Source organism: Parasteatoda tepidariorum, chromosome 11 (assembly GCF_982258835.1).
Source record: "Parasteatoda tepidariorum strain Cologne lab strain chromosome 11, Ptep-v5.0, whole genome shotgun sequence".
Classification (NCBI taxonomy): Eukaryota; Metazoa; Arthropoda; class Arachnida; order Araneae; family Theridiidae; genus Parasteatoda; species Parasteatoda tepidariorum.
Window position 1 is genome coordinate 29,014,383 of NC_141765.1, and position 18,633 is coordinate 29,033,015.

Consider the following 18,633-nt stretch of genomic DNA (forward strand, 5'->3'; position numbering starts at 1 on the left):
GTCAAAACCGTAATCAGTCACTGTGTATTTTTGCATTTCCCCCCATTTTATTAATCTATCCCAAATATTTTTTTATTCTGTTCAAGGAAACTCAGTATGACTATGTATGCAACTACTGCAACCAAGATATTTAAAGCACACTTTTAAAATCTGCTGAAATGAAATTTTTATTACATTTCTATTTTCAATTGAAATATTGTTAACTTTTTTATATTAAGCTAGTTTGTTTGAAATGAAGAAAATATAAAAATATACTTGTTTTTAATATGTAGAATTAGTTACAAATAATACTAGATTAACTTTAGTTATTTAGGATTAATATATTACTCTAAATTTTTTAGTTTTAGAGCCACCTGATTTAGGAATCAGTGACATTTCTGAAACAGGATCAATCGAAAGTGACTCGTCTGCATCTGGAGTTGTGACGGAGCAAGTTGTGACGGAGCAAGTTATAACAGCAACTGCTACCAAAAGAAGACTCTTTGGCAAAGGAAGAGCTATTCCTGAGAAAAATTATGGTAAGTATGTTTTATAAAGTCCTTTATACTAAAGATTCCCTTTATACTAAACAATTCATGCTGCTCCATTGTCTTTGTAATAGGCACAAGCAAGCATACCAAGTTCTTGCTCTGTTCCATTTATAGATTAATGACACAATATTTCAATATGACTGAGATCAATCATTACAAGGTCGGCTCCAGTAGGGGTCAGGGGGGGCAATTTCACCCCTGTCTGGCATGACCGCCCCCCCCCCATCGGGAAAATTTAGAGTCTCGTCGGGAAAATAGTCTGGTCAAATTTTTTTCTAAATAAGGTCAAAAATTCACTTACAAATGCGTAATAAAAATTTTTGTAGCTGATTTTTTATTTATTTATTTTTAGGAATAAGTAACAAAAATTAGTAAAATATATTGTAAATTCTATGTAATTGTAGTTTCACTGCACTACTTCTAAACTTTGCCCATACATTGTTAAACTAGAGACCGAATGCGATTAGACATGGTTGAAATTGAAGATTTTTGAAGTCTCTTAGAAATCCTTTCCCATAGACACATCTTCATTTTCTTGGAGACTTATCTTTCAAACTGCTAATAATCACACCTCTTTGCTGGGGGAATATCTGACAAAAGCCTAAGGGACAGAAAGTGATGCAGGTCCTCTTCTTCACAAATTCTTTTTTATGTAATGTGTTTAATCAATGGTTTATGGAATCACATAATTGCTTTTTGAAATTTTCAAGCAAAATAAAAATAAAAAATTTTTTTCCCACCTTTTTTTAAAAATACTTTTAAATGAGGAAAATCATTTACTTATTCGGATTCAAGGTTTATATTTTAATCAACGCAATAAATATGCAGTTGGAAAAAAAGGAAAACAAACAGTAACAAAATATTTTTAATTTATTATTTTTTTATCATTTTCTTAATAGTGGAAAGATTGTTGATTGATTCAGAAAAACAATTAAACTGTTCGTATTCAATATCTTAAAATATATATTAATCTACATAACAGATTCTCATTGACTTATTTTATGTACAGTGTATGAAATGGAAAAAGGGAACACCTTGATTAACTTTTGATTTAATCATATTTTCACGTACAAAGAGTCAATACCATATTTTAAGTTACGAAAATAAACAGAAAAGCGAATTCTGTTCTGGATAAACATACAAGTTTGTGTATAGGTTTTTAATTTTCAAAATGAGGAAACAGTCGCAATCTGGAAGGTATGGTCTGAAGTTATGGCAAAGAGAGAGTTGGAAAGTTTGGGTCCTTTAATTTTAACTTCACTCTTCGATTATAGCCCATTATCTCAAGAACTCTTTGAGTGTATTGAAAAATGTTTGCATAAAATTACAAAAAACATTTTGTACAAATATTTTTAAGCAAAAATAATTTTAAACAATTATGTATTTGTTATTTTTTTATTAGTTTATTAAATAATAGTAAAATATATTGAATTGTATGTTCTACATATTTTTGCATTCTTTTAATCTCAAAATACAAACTTTCAGAGCAATCGATTGATTAATTTCTGAGTTACCAATTTTAAAAAAGTCAGTTTGCTTAAAATTTTATTTATCTCGAATTATTCGACCGGTTTCATTCAAATTTTGTATTTTACAACTTAAAATTACCTTCCGTAAAATTATATAAAAATTTGTATATTTTGCTTTCTTATATTATTTTATCCATCTTTGAACAACCGACCTAATGTTCAACTCTGTAGCCTTGTAATTTTGAACCAATCCAGAGGACAAGGAAACTCCTGGATACGTACCTCCAGAGGTATTGATTTGATATGGGAACTTGGAGGACTTTGTGTCGAGACAGATTTAACGTGCATCAATCGCCATTTACTATACGGGGATTTCAAAAATCGGGATTCTGAATTTTTCCAACGCATATTATAAATAAAAATATAAAAAATATTTAATATTTTATAACTTTAAAACCATATTTTTTGCATGTACAATTCCCTTTAAAAAAAACGAATTTTCGCAATTGTATGAAAATTTTTTCGATTCAATCGAAACTCAAAACGCTCTTGAGATATGACGAGATTGAGATGTTATCATCATTGTCATTGATATATTATTTCGAAGCTATTACTATGAAATTAACAAAAGAGGACAAAATGAAAGACATTTTTATTTACTTATATCTGATATTAATATTGAAAGTGAACATCATTTCACCTTATTTTCCTCTTTCAATCATAATCCTTAAAATTATCAAAGGTTATATATATGGATAACCACCAGCTTATTTACCTTTCTGCATAAAAATGAAAAAATATTTTGCTATTATCAGCAATATTGACATAAACTTTAAATCAGAGGTGTGAAACTCAATTTTGCAGAGGGCCATATATTAAATTTAGAATATGTAGGCGGGCCAGATGCAAATAAAAAAAATGTACTGAATTTTTAAAAAATTTTCTTTATCTAATTATATAGTTTATAATATACGGTTGTTAAAAATCATATCAAAGTTATAAAAGATGGTTATTATTTTGAGCTCGAGGATCCAGATACCCGACTTCCCTTGTTTTTGACAAGCTCATTGACGTCCGATTTCATATTTGTTATAATTATTTTAAGAATTGATTGGAGATGTTTATTCGTTAGTCTTGCGCGATGTTTGTTCTTATTTATTTTCATGACGGAAAACATCTGCTCCCATAAATAGGTGCTATCAAACATGCACAAAATGCGTGCTGCATGCTTTTTTAATTCTGGGTAGTTATCCAAACTCTTGAAATATTGTGTATAAAATGTAGGAGTGTTAACCTCTTTAAATTTTTCTTTCAAAATACTGTCCGATTGAAGATTTATCAACTCCATTTGCAAATGAACTGGTGTCTGTGTAGCTTCAAAATTGAATGGATTGTTGAAAATTGGGAATTCCGTTTCATTCATTTTGTGGAAGTCTTCAAAACGATTGTTGAATTCCTTGATAAGATTTTGCAGAAGTTGAGAATATTGATCCAATTTCTTTGTGGTTCACTGTGCCAAATGATTTTAAATGAGGGAAATGATCCAAAATATGATTTTTTTACTTGATTTTCCCAGAGACTTAACTTTGTTTCAAAGGCTTGAATACATGAATACATTTGAGTGACAATCAGATTTTACATTCAGATCAGTCAAGTGTTAACTCATGTCTACCAAAAAGGCACAATCAATCCACCAGTCATTGTCATAATCAATTGGGTTACCTTTTTCTAACATGAAAGCTTGAATAGAGTCACGTAATGGAAAAAATCTTTCTAAAACTACTCCTCGACTGAGCCAACGAACTTCGGTGAAATAAGGGACATCAATAAAATTTTCGTCCGAATCTTGTAAAAATTGCCTGAACTGTCGGTGATTTAGTCCTCTGCTCCTTATAAAATTTACTATTTTAATTATAGGTTGCATGACATGATCCATTTTTAAATGTTAGGATGCCAATGATTCCTGATGAATTATACAGGGAAATCCCACAAAATTCCCTGATGCTTTCTGTTTTAATTTAGTTACAACTCCCGAATGTTTGCCAGCCATGGCAGGAGCGCCATCCGAAGTTGTGCTGCTAAGTATATTTCAGGCGAAGATTCCGCCTGTTGCTAAGAAATGGCGTTACTGTCTCTCTCGCTTGTCTAGGCAATCGCTGCTCTCGAAATTACTTATAAATGTAGTGTGCACATTTTAAAACTTCCGTAGAGGAATCGAGTGAAGTCTAAAAGCTCTAAAAAACACAATTCTTCTTTCTGTGACACATCGCAATTGCGGGCCGTATTGATACGAACCGGGGGCCGGATGTGGCCCGCGGGCTGTATCTTTGACATGACTGCTTTAAATGAATGTACAGTGCGCAAAAAAATAAATGGACCCACCGGAATAATTTTTAATCTTAAGTTCGGATCCTCATGTTCTTGGACTCATTCTTAATGGTTCGAGAGGGTGACATCAAATACACTAATTAATTAATCCAAACGATATTTTAAGTTAGGATTCAGATTTCTGACTCCCAAAATATAGTAGTTTCAATCTGGAAATATTGTTTTAATAGTTTTTTCAAGACCGCGCTTGAAAGTTAGGACCCTTTAATGTTAACTTTAGTTTTTGCGTATTTCACTATATCCCAATTTTTTTTTTAACAAATTGAAAAAGTTTTGCATACAATTCCAATCAGATCAATCAATTCCTATTCGTTTTTGTAAAGATAATTTCATGCAAAATAAAACTTTTAGTAAACATTTATTATTACTTTATTTAAGAGAAGTCGAGAAACTTAAGAAATGTAAGGTATACAATTTTTTCATCATTTGCAATTGGGATATAGTGATTAAAATACAAAATTTAAGAAAAATCAGTCAACTGAGTCCTGAGAAATAAAATAAAAACTCTTATTTTTCGAAATTTGGTCCCCTAACTTCTTAATTTTTAGTGTCCATTTTTTGTGTCTTAAAATTCGTAACTATGACAGCAAAAGCAAATTTAAATCGTAGAGGAAAGAGTGTTTCGCGTTGATATGTGGTGCACAATAATTAATTAACTGTGTGAAAGGTTATTCGTTGCAGGCGTATGTCAATATGTAAAAAGCTTCTGAGGGACGAAACAGAAATCTTTTGCAGAGCAGCCATATGTGGCAATTTTTTTTAAAATTGTAAGTTAATATTCGTTTCTCGAAAGCAAATTTAAAATTTGTAAGTTGAAAAATAATTACAAATTTTAGCTATTGTGTTTGAATTTTATATTTTAAGCCAATTAGGGATGAGATTCTTCCGCTTTTTAGCGGATTTCCGCTATTTTCACTTTTATCTCTTAAATTTCAGCTTTTTTTTATCAAAAATTCAGATTTTCTAAAAATTTCATTTTTTTTATAAGTATTCCGCTTTTTCAGAAAATTCTCCGATTTTCAAAGAGAAGCAGAAAATTCAAACTACATAGCTACCAATCCTTTCTCATTTTTACTTATTTTACGTATTTTCTCCCCTTTTACACGCAGCAGATAAGATTTTCCGAATTTTTTACCCGCCCTCCAGATAGATCCGATTTTCATAGTTCAAACGACGCTGCTTCTGACAAGCCTTTCAGAGGTCCCAAGTCTGGAATCTGCTAATATCTCGATTCTTATTCACACGATTTTAATATCAAACATAGCTTTTCATATTTTCGTGTTGTGATTCTTATTCTTGCGATTTGAATATTGTACGTTGCGATTCTTATTTACGAGATTTAAAAATCCGATATTGTGATTCGTATTTACGTCTTTTTAAAAACCTATGTAGCGATTTGTATTCACGCAAGTTTAAAATTCAATGTGTTGATTTGCTCATGCGGTTTATAATATCAACCATTGATTTTTGTATTTATACGCGATTTTAAAATAAGGATTGGGATTCGCATTCACGCATTCTAAAGGTTATGCATCATAATTCTTATTTATGCAATCTAAAAATTACGCATCATGATTCGTATTTACGCTATCTAAAAATTATGAATCGTGATTTGTATTTACGCGTTTTAAAAATTCTATATCCCAGTTTATATTTTCTCATTTTCAAAATCGTATATCTAGTTTCATATTCATGTGATTTCAAAATCCATAATTGTGCTTCATATTCACACAATTTTAAGATCAACTATCGTGATTCTTGTAAGAAGTAAATTTTTAAAAAAAATTAGTTACTATAAAGGTGACTGTTTTTCTAACGACGATTATTAGTATATGTAAGTGTTACAACATCAGAGAAACTGGAAGGGAATATATTCAAAACTTACATTCTGTGCTTGCAAAGAAGAAAAAATAGGATTTCTCACAAGATGTTTGAAGATGGACTAACGACTAAATATAGCAAACATAAAAGATATAGCAAACAAAAGCAATCACTTAAAAAGGAATTTAATTAAAAAAAAATTTTGGGGAAAAAGAGTTTATTAACTCATTATTAAAATTTTATTTATAATTGCTGTTATTTACGCTATAAAATGCCAAATTCTTATCAAATAAAAAACAATTATCTAAACAGTTGCTGATTGTCATGTAATTTTTCAAACTGAAATAGCAATTTTTGTATGTTAAGGAGTTAATATATATTTCTACTTCACTGTTATTGATATGTTTCAGAGGGCTGTAGTTAGATTAGACTATAATATGAACATAATGATTCGGTCCATTGCTTAAGTTTTTTTCCCAATAAAATTTAAAGATTAATATTACTGATATATTTGCTATAAATCACATTACAGTATTTATTTAAAGAAATGAAATATTAATTTATATTCTCAGTAGTTTTAATTTACTAAACCAGGTAGTTTTTCAAGTAGTAATTGTCTCTTTTGTGAACTGAGGAAAAATATAATTTCCAGCTTTATTTTTTCAATTGGTAATTTTTTTTCTCACTAAATGTTAAGTATCAATGCAATCATTTATATAATAATAGATTAGTGCACAATTGTATATCAACACATTATTTATTACCTTAAACTGTCTGGAATTTATTATTAAAGGGTTGCGCTTGCGTAAAATTTACTATCGTGGAAATTCAGCTTTTTTGCGTTTTGGCTAATCTCATCCCTGGCCAATGGACTTAACTCTTTTTCTCAAATGGAGAAATTAACATTTTGCGGACATAGATGTTCACTTTAAAAGCATTTTTGAAAAGAAAAAGGAATTGCAGGGAGAAATTTTAAAAGTATCTTTGTATTTATTTACAATATATTAACATCGAGTCCCCTGATTAAAATACTTGCTAATTTCTTAGATTTTCTGGAATTGCCTATCAGTCAAAAGATTGGCTAAAACATGCAGGACTTGGTGTCAAAACCATAATCAGTCGCTGTGTGTATTTTTGCATTTTCCCTCATTTTATTAATACAGTGTAACGTCCCATATCCGGACGTCCTTTTTCCGGAAGTGTCGATTTCCCGGACACTTTTTAACAATCAAAATAAACAAACATTTCTTCATCTTCCCCTCTCCTTTAAAAAAAAAAAAAGGAAGTCTTTTGACAGGTTTTCCCCCTTTTCAGCTTCTAAAGATCTATGCATTGAACCCATAAATCAACAGAAAAGAGAACAGAAGATCTACTAAGACCATGACTCTCCACCTCTGGAATGCAGGAAAAAGGCGGGGGGGGGGATTTGTTTTCAAAGGAGCACAACCAAGTCCCCTCCCTCCCCCTTCTTTCCTATGCAGCTGGCTAGTAAAGGAGGCATTTCCTGGAACCCTTTTATTTGAGTGTCAGGGGAAGAAGAAATACTGTGAAAAAGGGTAAACACAGCAAATGTTAAAGTGGAGGAGGAATCCCCTTTAGTCACACAAAAAAAAATAAAGAGAACCCAATCAGCATGCCACGCCTTTATGCTTGATTGATAGCCCATTATGGGAGAGAAAATAGGAATTTGTCACTACCCCGCCCTCAACTTGAATGACAAGTAAGGAGGAAATGAATTTTTCTTCTCCACCTACCCACCTTAATGAATGACAGGAATTTCCCCTTCTTGCTTGAATCGTTCTCCTTCTAGTTCAAAATGGTGGAGAGAGCAATTAATATTTTTCATAACTTTGAATTTTTTTCGTTTTCTATATCTATTTTTAAAATGGCAATAATTATTTTTCTTCTAATATCTTGTTTATGATTGATTAGATATCATTCTAATACTAAAACATTATTGCCCGAAAAATAATGTTTATTTATTTTCTGCTTCTTAGATTCAGATCATTTTAAGCTTTGTTTACCTTGGAGGTCAATTATACGGAAAAATCAAATATACGGACTTCGGGAAGTCCCGCCTATTCCGGATACGCGACTTTCCACTGTATATCCCAAATATTTTTTTTATTCTGTTCATCAAAACTCAGTATGCAACTACTACAACCAAGATATTTAAAGCACACTTTTAACATCTGCTGAAATGGAATTTTCGTCACATTTCTATTTTCAATTTAAATTTTGTTACACCTTTTTATATTAAGCTAGTTTGTTTGAAATAAAGAAAATATAAAAGTATACTTGTTTTTAATTTGTAGAATTAGTTACAAATTAATACTAGATTAACTTTAGTTATTTAAGATTAATATATTGCTCTAAATTTTTTAGTTTTAGAGCCACCTGATTTAGGATTCAGTGACATCTCGGGACTGGGGTTTTCTGGTCTAGGTTCACCTGGACTAGGATCGCCAGGGCTCGGAACTTATGGATTAGCCCGTTACGGCTTAGGCGCCGGTGGATCTGGAGTTGTAAAGGAGCAAGTTAAAAGAGCTACTACTACAAAAAGTAGACTCTTTGGCGAAGGAAAAGCTACTCCTGAGAGAACTTATGGTAAGTATGTTTTTTAAATTCCTTTATACTAAAGATTCCCTTTATACTATACAATTAATCTTTTGTTATTGATAAATGACATTTTTGTTTAATATTATCAACTAGATTAATGTACCAAAATTTAGAAAATGGTGCAATACTAACTTGTAAAACTCATAAAAATTTTAACCAATTGAGAATTATACAGTGTAACGTCCCATATCCGGACGTCCCTTTTCTGGAACGATCGATTTCCTGGACACTTTTTAACAATCAAAATAAAAATTTCTTCATCTTCTCTCTTCAAAAAAAAGAAGAAAAAAAGAAAGAAAAAGAGGTCTTTTGACATGTTTTTTCCTTTCCTAGCTTCTAGTGATTTATGCATTGAGCCCATAAATCAACAGAAAGGGGAGCAGAAGATCTACCAAGACCTTACCCTTAGTGAAGACCCTCCTCTGGAATGCTGGAATCCACAACTGAGTCCCCTTCCCCCATTTTGCCTATACAGCTGGCTAGTAAAAGAGGCATTTTCTGGAACCTTTTTATTAGACAGTTAGGGAAAGAAGAAATACTGTGAAAAAGGGTAAACACAGCAAATGTTAAAGTGGAGAGGGAATCACGTTCAGTCAAACAAGAAAAAATAAAGCGAACCCAATCAGCATGCCACGCCTTTATGCTTAATTGATAGCCAATGATGGGAGAGAAAATAAGAATTAGTCACTTTTCTGCCCTCAACTTGAATGACAAGTACGGAGAAAATGAATTTTTCTTCTCCCCCTACCTACCTTAATGAATGACCAGAATTTCCCCTTCTTGCTTGAATTGTTCTAGTTCAAAATGGTGGAGAGAGCAATTTATTAATATTTTCATAACTAAAATTTTTTTTCGTTTTCAAATTTTTTTTTTTTATAATAGCAATAATTATTTTTTTTGTAATAATTTGTTTTTGATTGATTATATATCATTCTAATACTAAAACATTATTGCCTGAAAAAAATGTTTATTTTCTTTTGCTTCTTAAATTCAGATCGTTTATTAGATCATTTTAAGCTTTGTTTACCTTGGGGGTCTTTTATACGAAAAAATCTAATATCTGGACTTTCGGAAGTCCCACCGATTCCGGATACGCGACTTTCCACTGTATATATATATATAATATAATATAATATAAATTATGTTGAAAGTAACTGCATATTAACCAGGATTCGTGATATTTTTGAATTAAATCAGATTTTTTTGATTTTTATTCAAATGCACTGTAAGAAATTTAATTTATAAAAATACTTTATAAATGTTTAGTCAAAATTAAATTAACATTTAATTTTGACTAAATATATGTAATAATTAATATATTTAATATATATATATAATAATATATTTAGTTATAATATAGTTTATAATATAGTTTATAATATAAAACTATATTATAACAATATTTTAGGAGCTCTAACTTACTAAAATAATTTTTCGTTATAATACATAACTTTGAATGCATGGCAACCATTTTGGAACAAATGCATGATTGAAATTTAAAGACTGGATGAATTAGAGAATTTAAAGAGTACTTCAGGGGTCTGTTTAGGTTTTTTTGAGAGGCACCTATTTTGTGAAAATTTAGACATAATTTGTGAAAATAAAAAATTATATTAAAAAATCAACACAAAAATATTCTAAAAATATGGATTTATCGTTTCTTACGAGACACAGAAATAAAATTTTAAGAAAAAATATTTTGTGAAATTATTTTACAGTTTTTCCTAAAGTTGAATTTGTGAAGGTACCGCTAAACGGTAGTAAATTTGGCTTGGACAGACCCCTATACTTAAACTATTCAAGCAAAGTTTCAATTAGCAAACCATAATTTTAATTTAAAATTGTGACTTCTTTTTTCCCCTCTTGATTTTTAAAATGACAAAATAAATGTAATAGATTGTGTTTATAAATGTAGTCGTTCATGAAAAAAATAAATAAATCTTTACTCTATATATTTTTATATTAAAATATTCATTTTCAATCCTACATCAATAAAATATAATGCAGATTTTAATTCCATGCTTTTTTAATCAAAAGGTAGAATTTTAATTAACATTATTTGAAATTTTTTTTTGAAAAAAATTCATGTTTATTAATTACTTTCTACAGCTATGCAAGTCTATATTAAGACAGCATTAAATGTTTACTTTAATCCGTACTTTCAATCTCAAGAATCAATAGATTTTTGAAAATAAAATTTCAAATGTGTTGGAATTTAACATACATCAAGAAAGTAATTTCGTTAACTAAAATTAATTAATGTAGTAATTTATTTAAAATGAATTTTAAAACTGAAAATAATAAAAGTATCAATAATTGAAACACTGTTTTTTAACTTTTTAAATCAATATATATTTAAAAACAATCAGTTGATTTAAATCAATGATTTTTTAAAAAAAATCATTTGATTTAAATCATTTGATTTAAATCGTGATTTAAATCATGATTTAAATCGTGATTTAAACCCTGATATTAACCAGATTTTTGTTTGATTGTTAACAGTTTAATCTTCTTTATAATTTATTGAATTTCAAATTAGTTTCAATCATTTTATCTTATTTAGAAAGATTTCAAAAGCTATTTCACTTAGTTCTTCCATTTCATCTAATTTTATGTTAGTTTAATGTTGCTTCCTTATTAATAAATATTCTTGGTAACATTCAATGTTTATCCTGTGATATGTATGTGTATAAGTGAGGTTAGAAAGGAAAGTTATAACTTAACTATTTTGAAGTGTTGATGACCATTTCAGATTTTCCAAGCACGTGCTAGAGAACTTTTTGAACTTGTAATTCCTGATTAATTTTTCATGCCTGTCAACTTTTATGCTGTTTACAAAAAAATTTCTAGTAATATGCCAATTTTATCATTTAATATATTACTCTGGCTTTGAAAATTTGATTTAAAGTTATTTTTACCACCACAAAATAAAAATTTTTAAATACCTATATAAGAATCCTGAAAATTATTTGTTATGTGTGTAAAAACCTGACAAAAATTAAACTTTGATAATAATTTAAATGTTTTTTACTATGTGTTTCAACTATCACAATGGAAAATCTTTTGCGCAAATTGTAAAAGTTGACAGCTATTATTTTCCTCAATTGTGTTCATTTGAAAATAAAATATAAAAAAAAGTTATTGTAAATTAGAACTTAAGATAGATAGGTACTAAATGTTCTTGAGGATAAATTACTAAATTTTAAGAAAAAATATTTTATATTTGTTAGGCCTGATGAAATCAAAATGTATGTCTGTTTTATCCTGGACTGGTCTCAGTGCTGTACTTTTACCAGTCCAAGGTATGTGCAATAGGTTCAGCTAGCACAAATATATTTTCCTGCATACTTAAACTCTTGTAAAATGTAAAATTTAATGTTCTTAGTAAAGTTATAAATTTTTAAACTATTCCAAAAAATATTTAGTATTAAATTCCTGATTAATTTCATTTCATTTTGTTTGTGCACACTATTTGTAAACTAAGTTTAATTGTCTTAATACCATGTAGGGCCCCTGGGCACTGAAATATTTTGGGCTTCATAACATGTCTCATTGTTTGAAATCGAACTAAAAAACTTCACAAACGTGAAATAAAATTTTTAAGATATTCAGTAATTTAAACAAATTTTGATTACCCCAAAAACTAGATGAACATAAAATAAAGCATTTTTAAACTGCATAATTTTTTGAAAAAAAAAATAGAGATTCTAATTAGTGCCAATACTCTAATATTATTTTCAAATCTATGGAAGCCAATTTAAATAATCAAATTAAAAAAAAACGTAAAGTATAACAAAACAAGAAAAAAAATGAAATAGTATGAAATATTTTGTCAAACTTAGCAGTCATTAAGACATCCTAAAATGCACATCAGCCATAACAGTTTAAAAGGTTGCTGTGTCATAGTGATCTGTAATTCTAAACTCTTTCAATTATTACTTAAGCCATTTTTAAATGCTAAACAGAGTTGGTGTTGATCAAGCATTTTTAGTGGCATAACTTAAAATAAAATTTACTCACATTAATTTATTTTACAAGCGTGTATGAATCTTTCTGGCACAAATTGAGTAGTAAGTGAGATATGAGTACCTAAAAACATCATTGGAACGTTGAAAAATAGATATTGCTTGCCTTTTTAAGTTTTCCTGGTAATAAACTATACAAATTATTAGTGTTTGCATGATAATCACTATTTGTAGGAAGAAATACAAAATGTACACTTTATACAATAGAATATATTTATTTTAAAATATATATAGGACAATGTTGTTTTTATTTTTTTTTGATACAATTTATAAAAAGTAAGATTCTCAAGGGTCCATGGATACTGCCCAGGTTTGCACATGCGTAATGACTGTACTGATGAATATCCTAATTCATCAATAAGCTTAGAACAAAAGAATTCTAAATAAATGTTCTGAAAAAAATTCTTTTTTCTGAAGTGCTTGACAAAATTAGTTAACAAACAATATTAATTGAAATTTTTTACCTTCATTTAAGATTTGTATAGATTTTTGCATAAAAAATCAAAATTGATAAAGAAGCAACTCTTCTGTTCATTAATATTTTTATTAGTATTGCTAGTCTTAAGTCGCGACAAGATAAGTAGCTAATTATGGTTTCTTAATATTTTTTTAAAATTATTTTACATTTTTAGAGATCATGTGTTCTTAAATTTCTAAATTTCACCCTCGCCTTAAAACCAAACAATTTATTTTAATTGCACTTTTAATTTGATTTACTATTAATCTGGTTCGTAATGAGCAAAATCTTTGTGAAAGATTGGGTCTTAAAAGAAATAATAATTAACAAAACTTTTTCTAAATAATTAAAAAAACTGCTAAGAAGTGTGTAACATTAAAAATGTGCTTTATGGAAATTATAAAAATTTGCTTTATATCAGTTCAAATATAGTGATACCAAATTATTAATCTACTATACATATAATATTTTACTACAATAATTATTGTAACTCATTATTAAAAATTCTCTTAAAAAAGAAATCTTAATTAGTTTTAAAGATAATGAATAATAAAAGCAGTACAGAATTAAAAAAGTATTGTATACAAACTGCAAAATTTGTGAACATTTGTTCCGAAATTATATTCCGTTAATTAATATCCTAGTTGAATATACATATTCCTTAAGTTGTAACTATATATAAATGTTAAAAATGCTGATTAAGGAAGGTTCATCTTAAGTGCTTCAATGACTTGAAGATTTCTTTATGTAGTGTTTCTTTTACTCTTATTTAAGTTTGGAGAAATTAAAACAGATTTCTGGATAGCCAGTTTTTCAGAATTTTTGGAATATAATTATTTTTGTAACAAAAAATTAAGAAAGATGTGAAAGAGAGTGGAAAATCTAGTGAGCATTGAGGATTTATCATAATCATTAGTTCAGGGTGTGGTTTGGCAATGCTATTAAATAAGATACAAGCTGTTGACCAATCTAGGCTATTTTTTTGTGTGCACAATTTTATCCTGTTGCAGTTTATATCTATTATGACCATTGAGTTAGGTTTGATTAAATCATAATGGATCACACCTACACTAGAGCACCAAACCTTCACAAGCAGTTTTTTCAATTATTTTGCTGTTTTGGTGATTCAGCCTTCTTCAAGTAACACGAAAACCAATCAACACTAGAACAAAATTCGCTATTAATATTCCTTATGGCCTGAGATGCTCTTGCTTCATATAAGAACTCGTAGTTCAAAATAAGGCTGTTTTCCGTCCATACCCTTTTGAATAGATATATTTTTTTCTTTTTCTTTAAGTGTTTCATAATTTGTAATGCTTATAATTTCTAAAAAAGTAGGTGAAAGATGTAATTTTTTTTAATAAAAGGGAAGAACAAAAAAAGAAAAAAGAAATAAACGAAATAAAAATAAATATTAAGCCAATGTCGAGTAATGGAATTGAGCAGTGCGGATGAAAGATGATGTCAAATTTGCAATTTAGCTCTTGAGCCTTATAGTTTTACAGTTTAATCAGTTTTGCTGATTATTTTTATTAGTTTATGAAGTTGAGATTTTTGTTTTACTTTGCATTGCATTTTTGTTACCACCTTTTTCTTATTATTAGTCTGCTTAGTTCTTGTTTCTCTTTTACATTGGTTTGTTAATTTTTATTGCATGTTGCTTAAATTTTTAGTTAGGCGCAACCCCATAACTGGAGAGGGCATTGGGAAAACTGAGAAGATAAAGGCTCGTGGTAAGTTTGCAATTTGATATATATTTTTCTTTCCTTTTTTTGTTGCTTTTTTTAAATCTTTACATATGTAAGAAAATTACATTTTTCTAGTAAAAACTTTTCTCTTGGTAATGGAGATTTTTTATCTATTCATGAAATTTTTCTTATTTTTAATGTTTAAACATCAACTTAGTAATATATTTGCAAAATATTAAAATCTCCTAAATAATAAAATTCATCAAAAACTGAAGAATCCCAAACTGATGCTTTTTAAATAATGAAATAAATAAATAAAAATTTTATCAAAAATAGATTTATCAAAAAAAAAAAATATTTCTAATATGACCATTGAGCTAGACTTGATTAAATCATATGGATCACTCCTGCACTAGATCACCAAACCTTCATAATCAGTTTTTAAATTATTATTTGCTGTGTTTTGGCGATTCCGCCTTCAACTAACACGAAAGCTAACCAACACTAGAACGAAATGCACACTTAGTATTCCCTATGGTCTGAGATGCTCTTATTTCATATAAGAACTCGTTCAAACTAAGCCTATTTTCCGACCATTTCCTTTTAAATAAAACTATTTAAAAAAAATGTTTCATAATTTTTAATGCTTGCAATTTCTTAAAAAGTAGGTGAAAGATGTAATTTTTTACTAAATGGGAAGAAGAAAAAGAAAGAAAAACAAATAGAAAGCCAAATGTTGAGTAATGGAATTGAGCAGAGGGCATGAAAGATGTTAAATTTGCAATTTAGCTCTTGAGCCTTATAACTTTACAGTTTAATCAGTTTTGCTGATTATTTTTATTAGTTTATGAAGTTGACATTTTTGTTTTTCTTTGCATTGCTTTTTTATTACTACCGTTTTTTTAATTATTAGTTTGCTTAGTTCTTGTTTCTCTTTAACATTGTTTTGTTAATTTTTATTGCATGTTGCTTAAATTTTTAGTTATGCGCAACCCCATAACTGGAGAGGGCATTGGGAAAACTGAGAAGATAAAGGATCGTGGTAAGTTTGCAATTTGATATATATTTTTCTTTCCTTTTTTTTGTTGCTTTTTTTAAATCTTTACATATGTAAGAAAATTACATTTTTCTAGTAAAAACTTTTCTCTTGGTAATGGAGATTTTTTATCTATTCATGAAATTTTTCTTATTTTTAATGTTTAAACATCAACTTAGTAATATATTTGCAAAAAATTAAAATCTCCTAAATAATAAAATTCATCAAAAACTGAAGAATACCAAACTGATGCTTTTTAAATAATGAAGTAAATAAATAAAAATTTTATCAAAAATAGATTCATCAAAAAAAAAAGTAATTCTAATATGACAATTGATCTAGATTTGATTAAATCATATGGATCACTCCTGCTCTAGATCACCAAACCTTCATAATCAGTTTTTAAATTATTATTTGCTGTGCTTTGGCGATTCCGCCTTCTTCAACTAACACGAAAGCCAACCAACACTAGAACGAAATGCACACTTAGTATACCCTATGGTCTGAGATGCTCTTGTTTCATATAAGAACTCGTTCAAAATAGGCCTATTTTCCGACCATTTCCTTTTAAATAAAACTATTTAAAAAATAATGTTTCATAATTTTTAATGCTTGCAATTTCTTAAAAAGTAGGTGAAAGATGTAATTTTTTACTAAAAGGGAAGAAAAAAAAGAAAGAAAAACAAATAGAAAGCCAAATGTTGAGTAATGGAATTGAGCAGAGTGCATGAAAGATGTTAAATTTGCAATTTAGCTCTTGAACCTTATAACTTCACAGTTTAATCAGTTTTGCTGATTATTTTTATTAGTTTATGAAGTTGATATTTTTGTTTTACTTTGCATTGTTTTTTTATTACTACCTTAATGAATTCAGCACCAAAATTTAAAAAAAATGTTGCTGTTATTTGTGCTATAAAATGCAAAATTCATACGTAATGAAAAATAATTATGTAACTAGTTTCTGATTATTGTGTAATTTTTCAATCTAAAATAACAAATTTTGTATGTTGAGGAGCTACTATATGTTTGTACTTCCCAGTTATTGATATGTCCCACACAGATCTAGCTAGACTAGATTATAATATGAACATAGTGATTCCAATTGTAAAAGTTTATTTTCTTTTCTAAATAATTTATAAAGTCATGTTTCTGATATATTTGTTATAAATCATGTAATAGTATTTATTAAAGAAATGGAATGTTAATGTATATTCTCAGTAGTTTTAATTTACTAAACTAGTTAGTTTCTCAAATAATAATTGTGTGAACTGAAGAGAAATATAATTTCCAGCTTTATTTTTTCAATTGGAAATTTTACTTTTTACTGAATGTTAAGTATCAATGTAATCATTAATATATTAATAAATTAGTACACAATTTACAATTATTCAGTACACAATTTACAAAGTCAAATTGTGTGAACTGAATATTTATTTTCTTAAATTGTCTGGAATTTATTATTAAACAATTGCACACTCGTAAAATTTACTCGCTTTTTGACCAATCTCACATTTGCAATAAATTAAAATCTTCTAAATAATAAAATTAATTAAGAACTGAAGAATACCAAACTGAAGCTTTTAAAATAATTAAAAAAAGAAATAAAAATCTTATCATAAATAGATTTATCAAAAATATACATATGTATATAAAGATAGACAAAAGTGATGTTTTTTTAAATCATATTGCATGACACAAAAGTTTGTTTTAAAATAAATTAACAGTTGTGTTCACGAATGAAAAAAAAACTGCAATTTAAATGCAAATTAAATATTTTAATTAAAAATTTTTAAGTGATCTAAAATGATTTTAAATAAGATTGATTTCAATTAAAATGATTTTAAATATTAGGTTTTTAAGAAAAATATGAGGAAATGGAACGATAACTGGCTAAAAGTCACTTGATTTATTGAGCAAATGCACACCACTAAAGAGTGATTAATGAAATTAAAACAGGTTTTCAAATTTTTATAGTTTACTTCTTATGTTTCTTAACAAATCAAAAGTTTTTTTTGTATTAAGTTTCAGAAGAGGCCCGTGAGCAACCCAATGCTGAAGCTCCTCCTGAAATCTAACAAGAAGTGAGATCAAGAAGGCCACCTGGTGGAAAGTAGTGCAGAGTTTTCTGGTTGCTTTATGTGATATCATCTACTCTATTGTATAATCCACATCCATTAAATGTGCAATACTCATTAAACTCATGAAATATTTAAGTGTGCATCATCTTTTTTTATTTTATTTGTACTGTGGTGTTAGTACCAATTTCCTTTAATATTACAGCTTTTTTTTCCCTACTGTTTCTTACGCTTTTTATTAAAAAGAATTAAAAATGAATTTAGATAATTCAAAAGTAATTTAATAAGTTATGAAAATAAAAGTTATTAAATTAATCTCAAAGCACGAAATTTGAACAAAATTGATTGAATAGTTTCTGAGTTAACAGATTTTAAAAAGTCGTTTATTTAAAACTTGATTTCTTGAGAACTATTGATTTCTCAAGTACATTAAAATTTTGTGATTTAAAATTATATACTGAAAAACTAATACCTTGCAATTCAAATTCTCTTCGTTAGATAAAATAAAGAATAATAATTATTTTG

The 18,633-nt window shown here is 28.1% G+C and overlaps 1 protein-coding gene across 2 annotated transcripts in view; it reads left to right on the forward strand.

The window, feature by feature from the left end:
- The window catches only part of LOC107439167 (uncharacterized), a 42,688-nt gene extending 24,442 nt beyond the window's left edge, over positions 1–18,246 (forward strand). Inside the window, exons 5-9 of one of the 2 annotated variants that reach the window (XM_016051656.4) lie at positions 342–518; positions 8,594–8,815; positions 14,983–15,042; positions 15,980–16,039; positions 18,056–18,246. In XM_016051656.4, the coding sequence (XP_015907142.3) occupies positions 342–518; positions 8,594–8,815; positions 14,983–15,042; positions 15,980–16,039; positions 18,056–18,108 (572 nt within the window). In that variant the 3' untranslated portion in view covers positions 18,109–18,246. The remainder of the gene's footprint in view (positions 1–341; positions 519–8,593; positions 8,816–14,982; positions 15,043–15,979; positions 16,040–18,055) is intronic. The other variant, XM_016051657.5, reaches the window with a different exon arrangement.
- Positions 18,247–18,633: the final 387 nt, after the last annotated feature.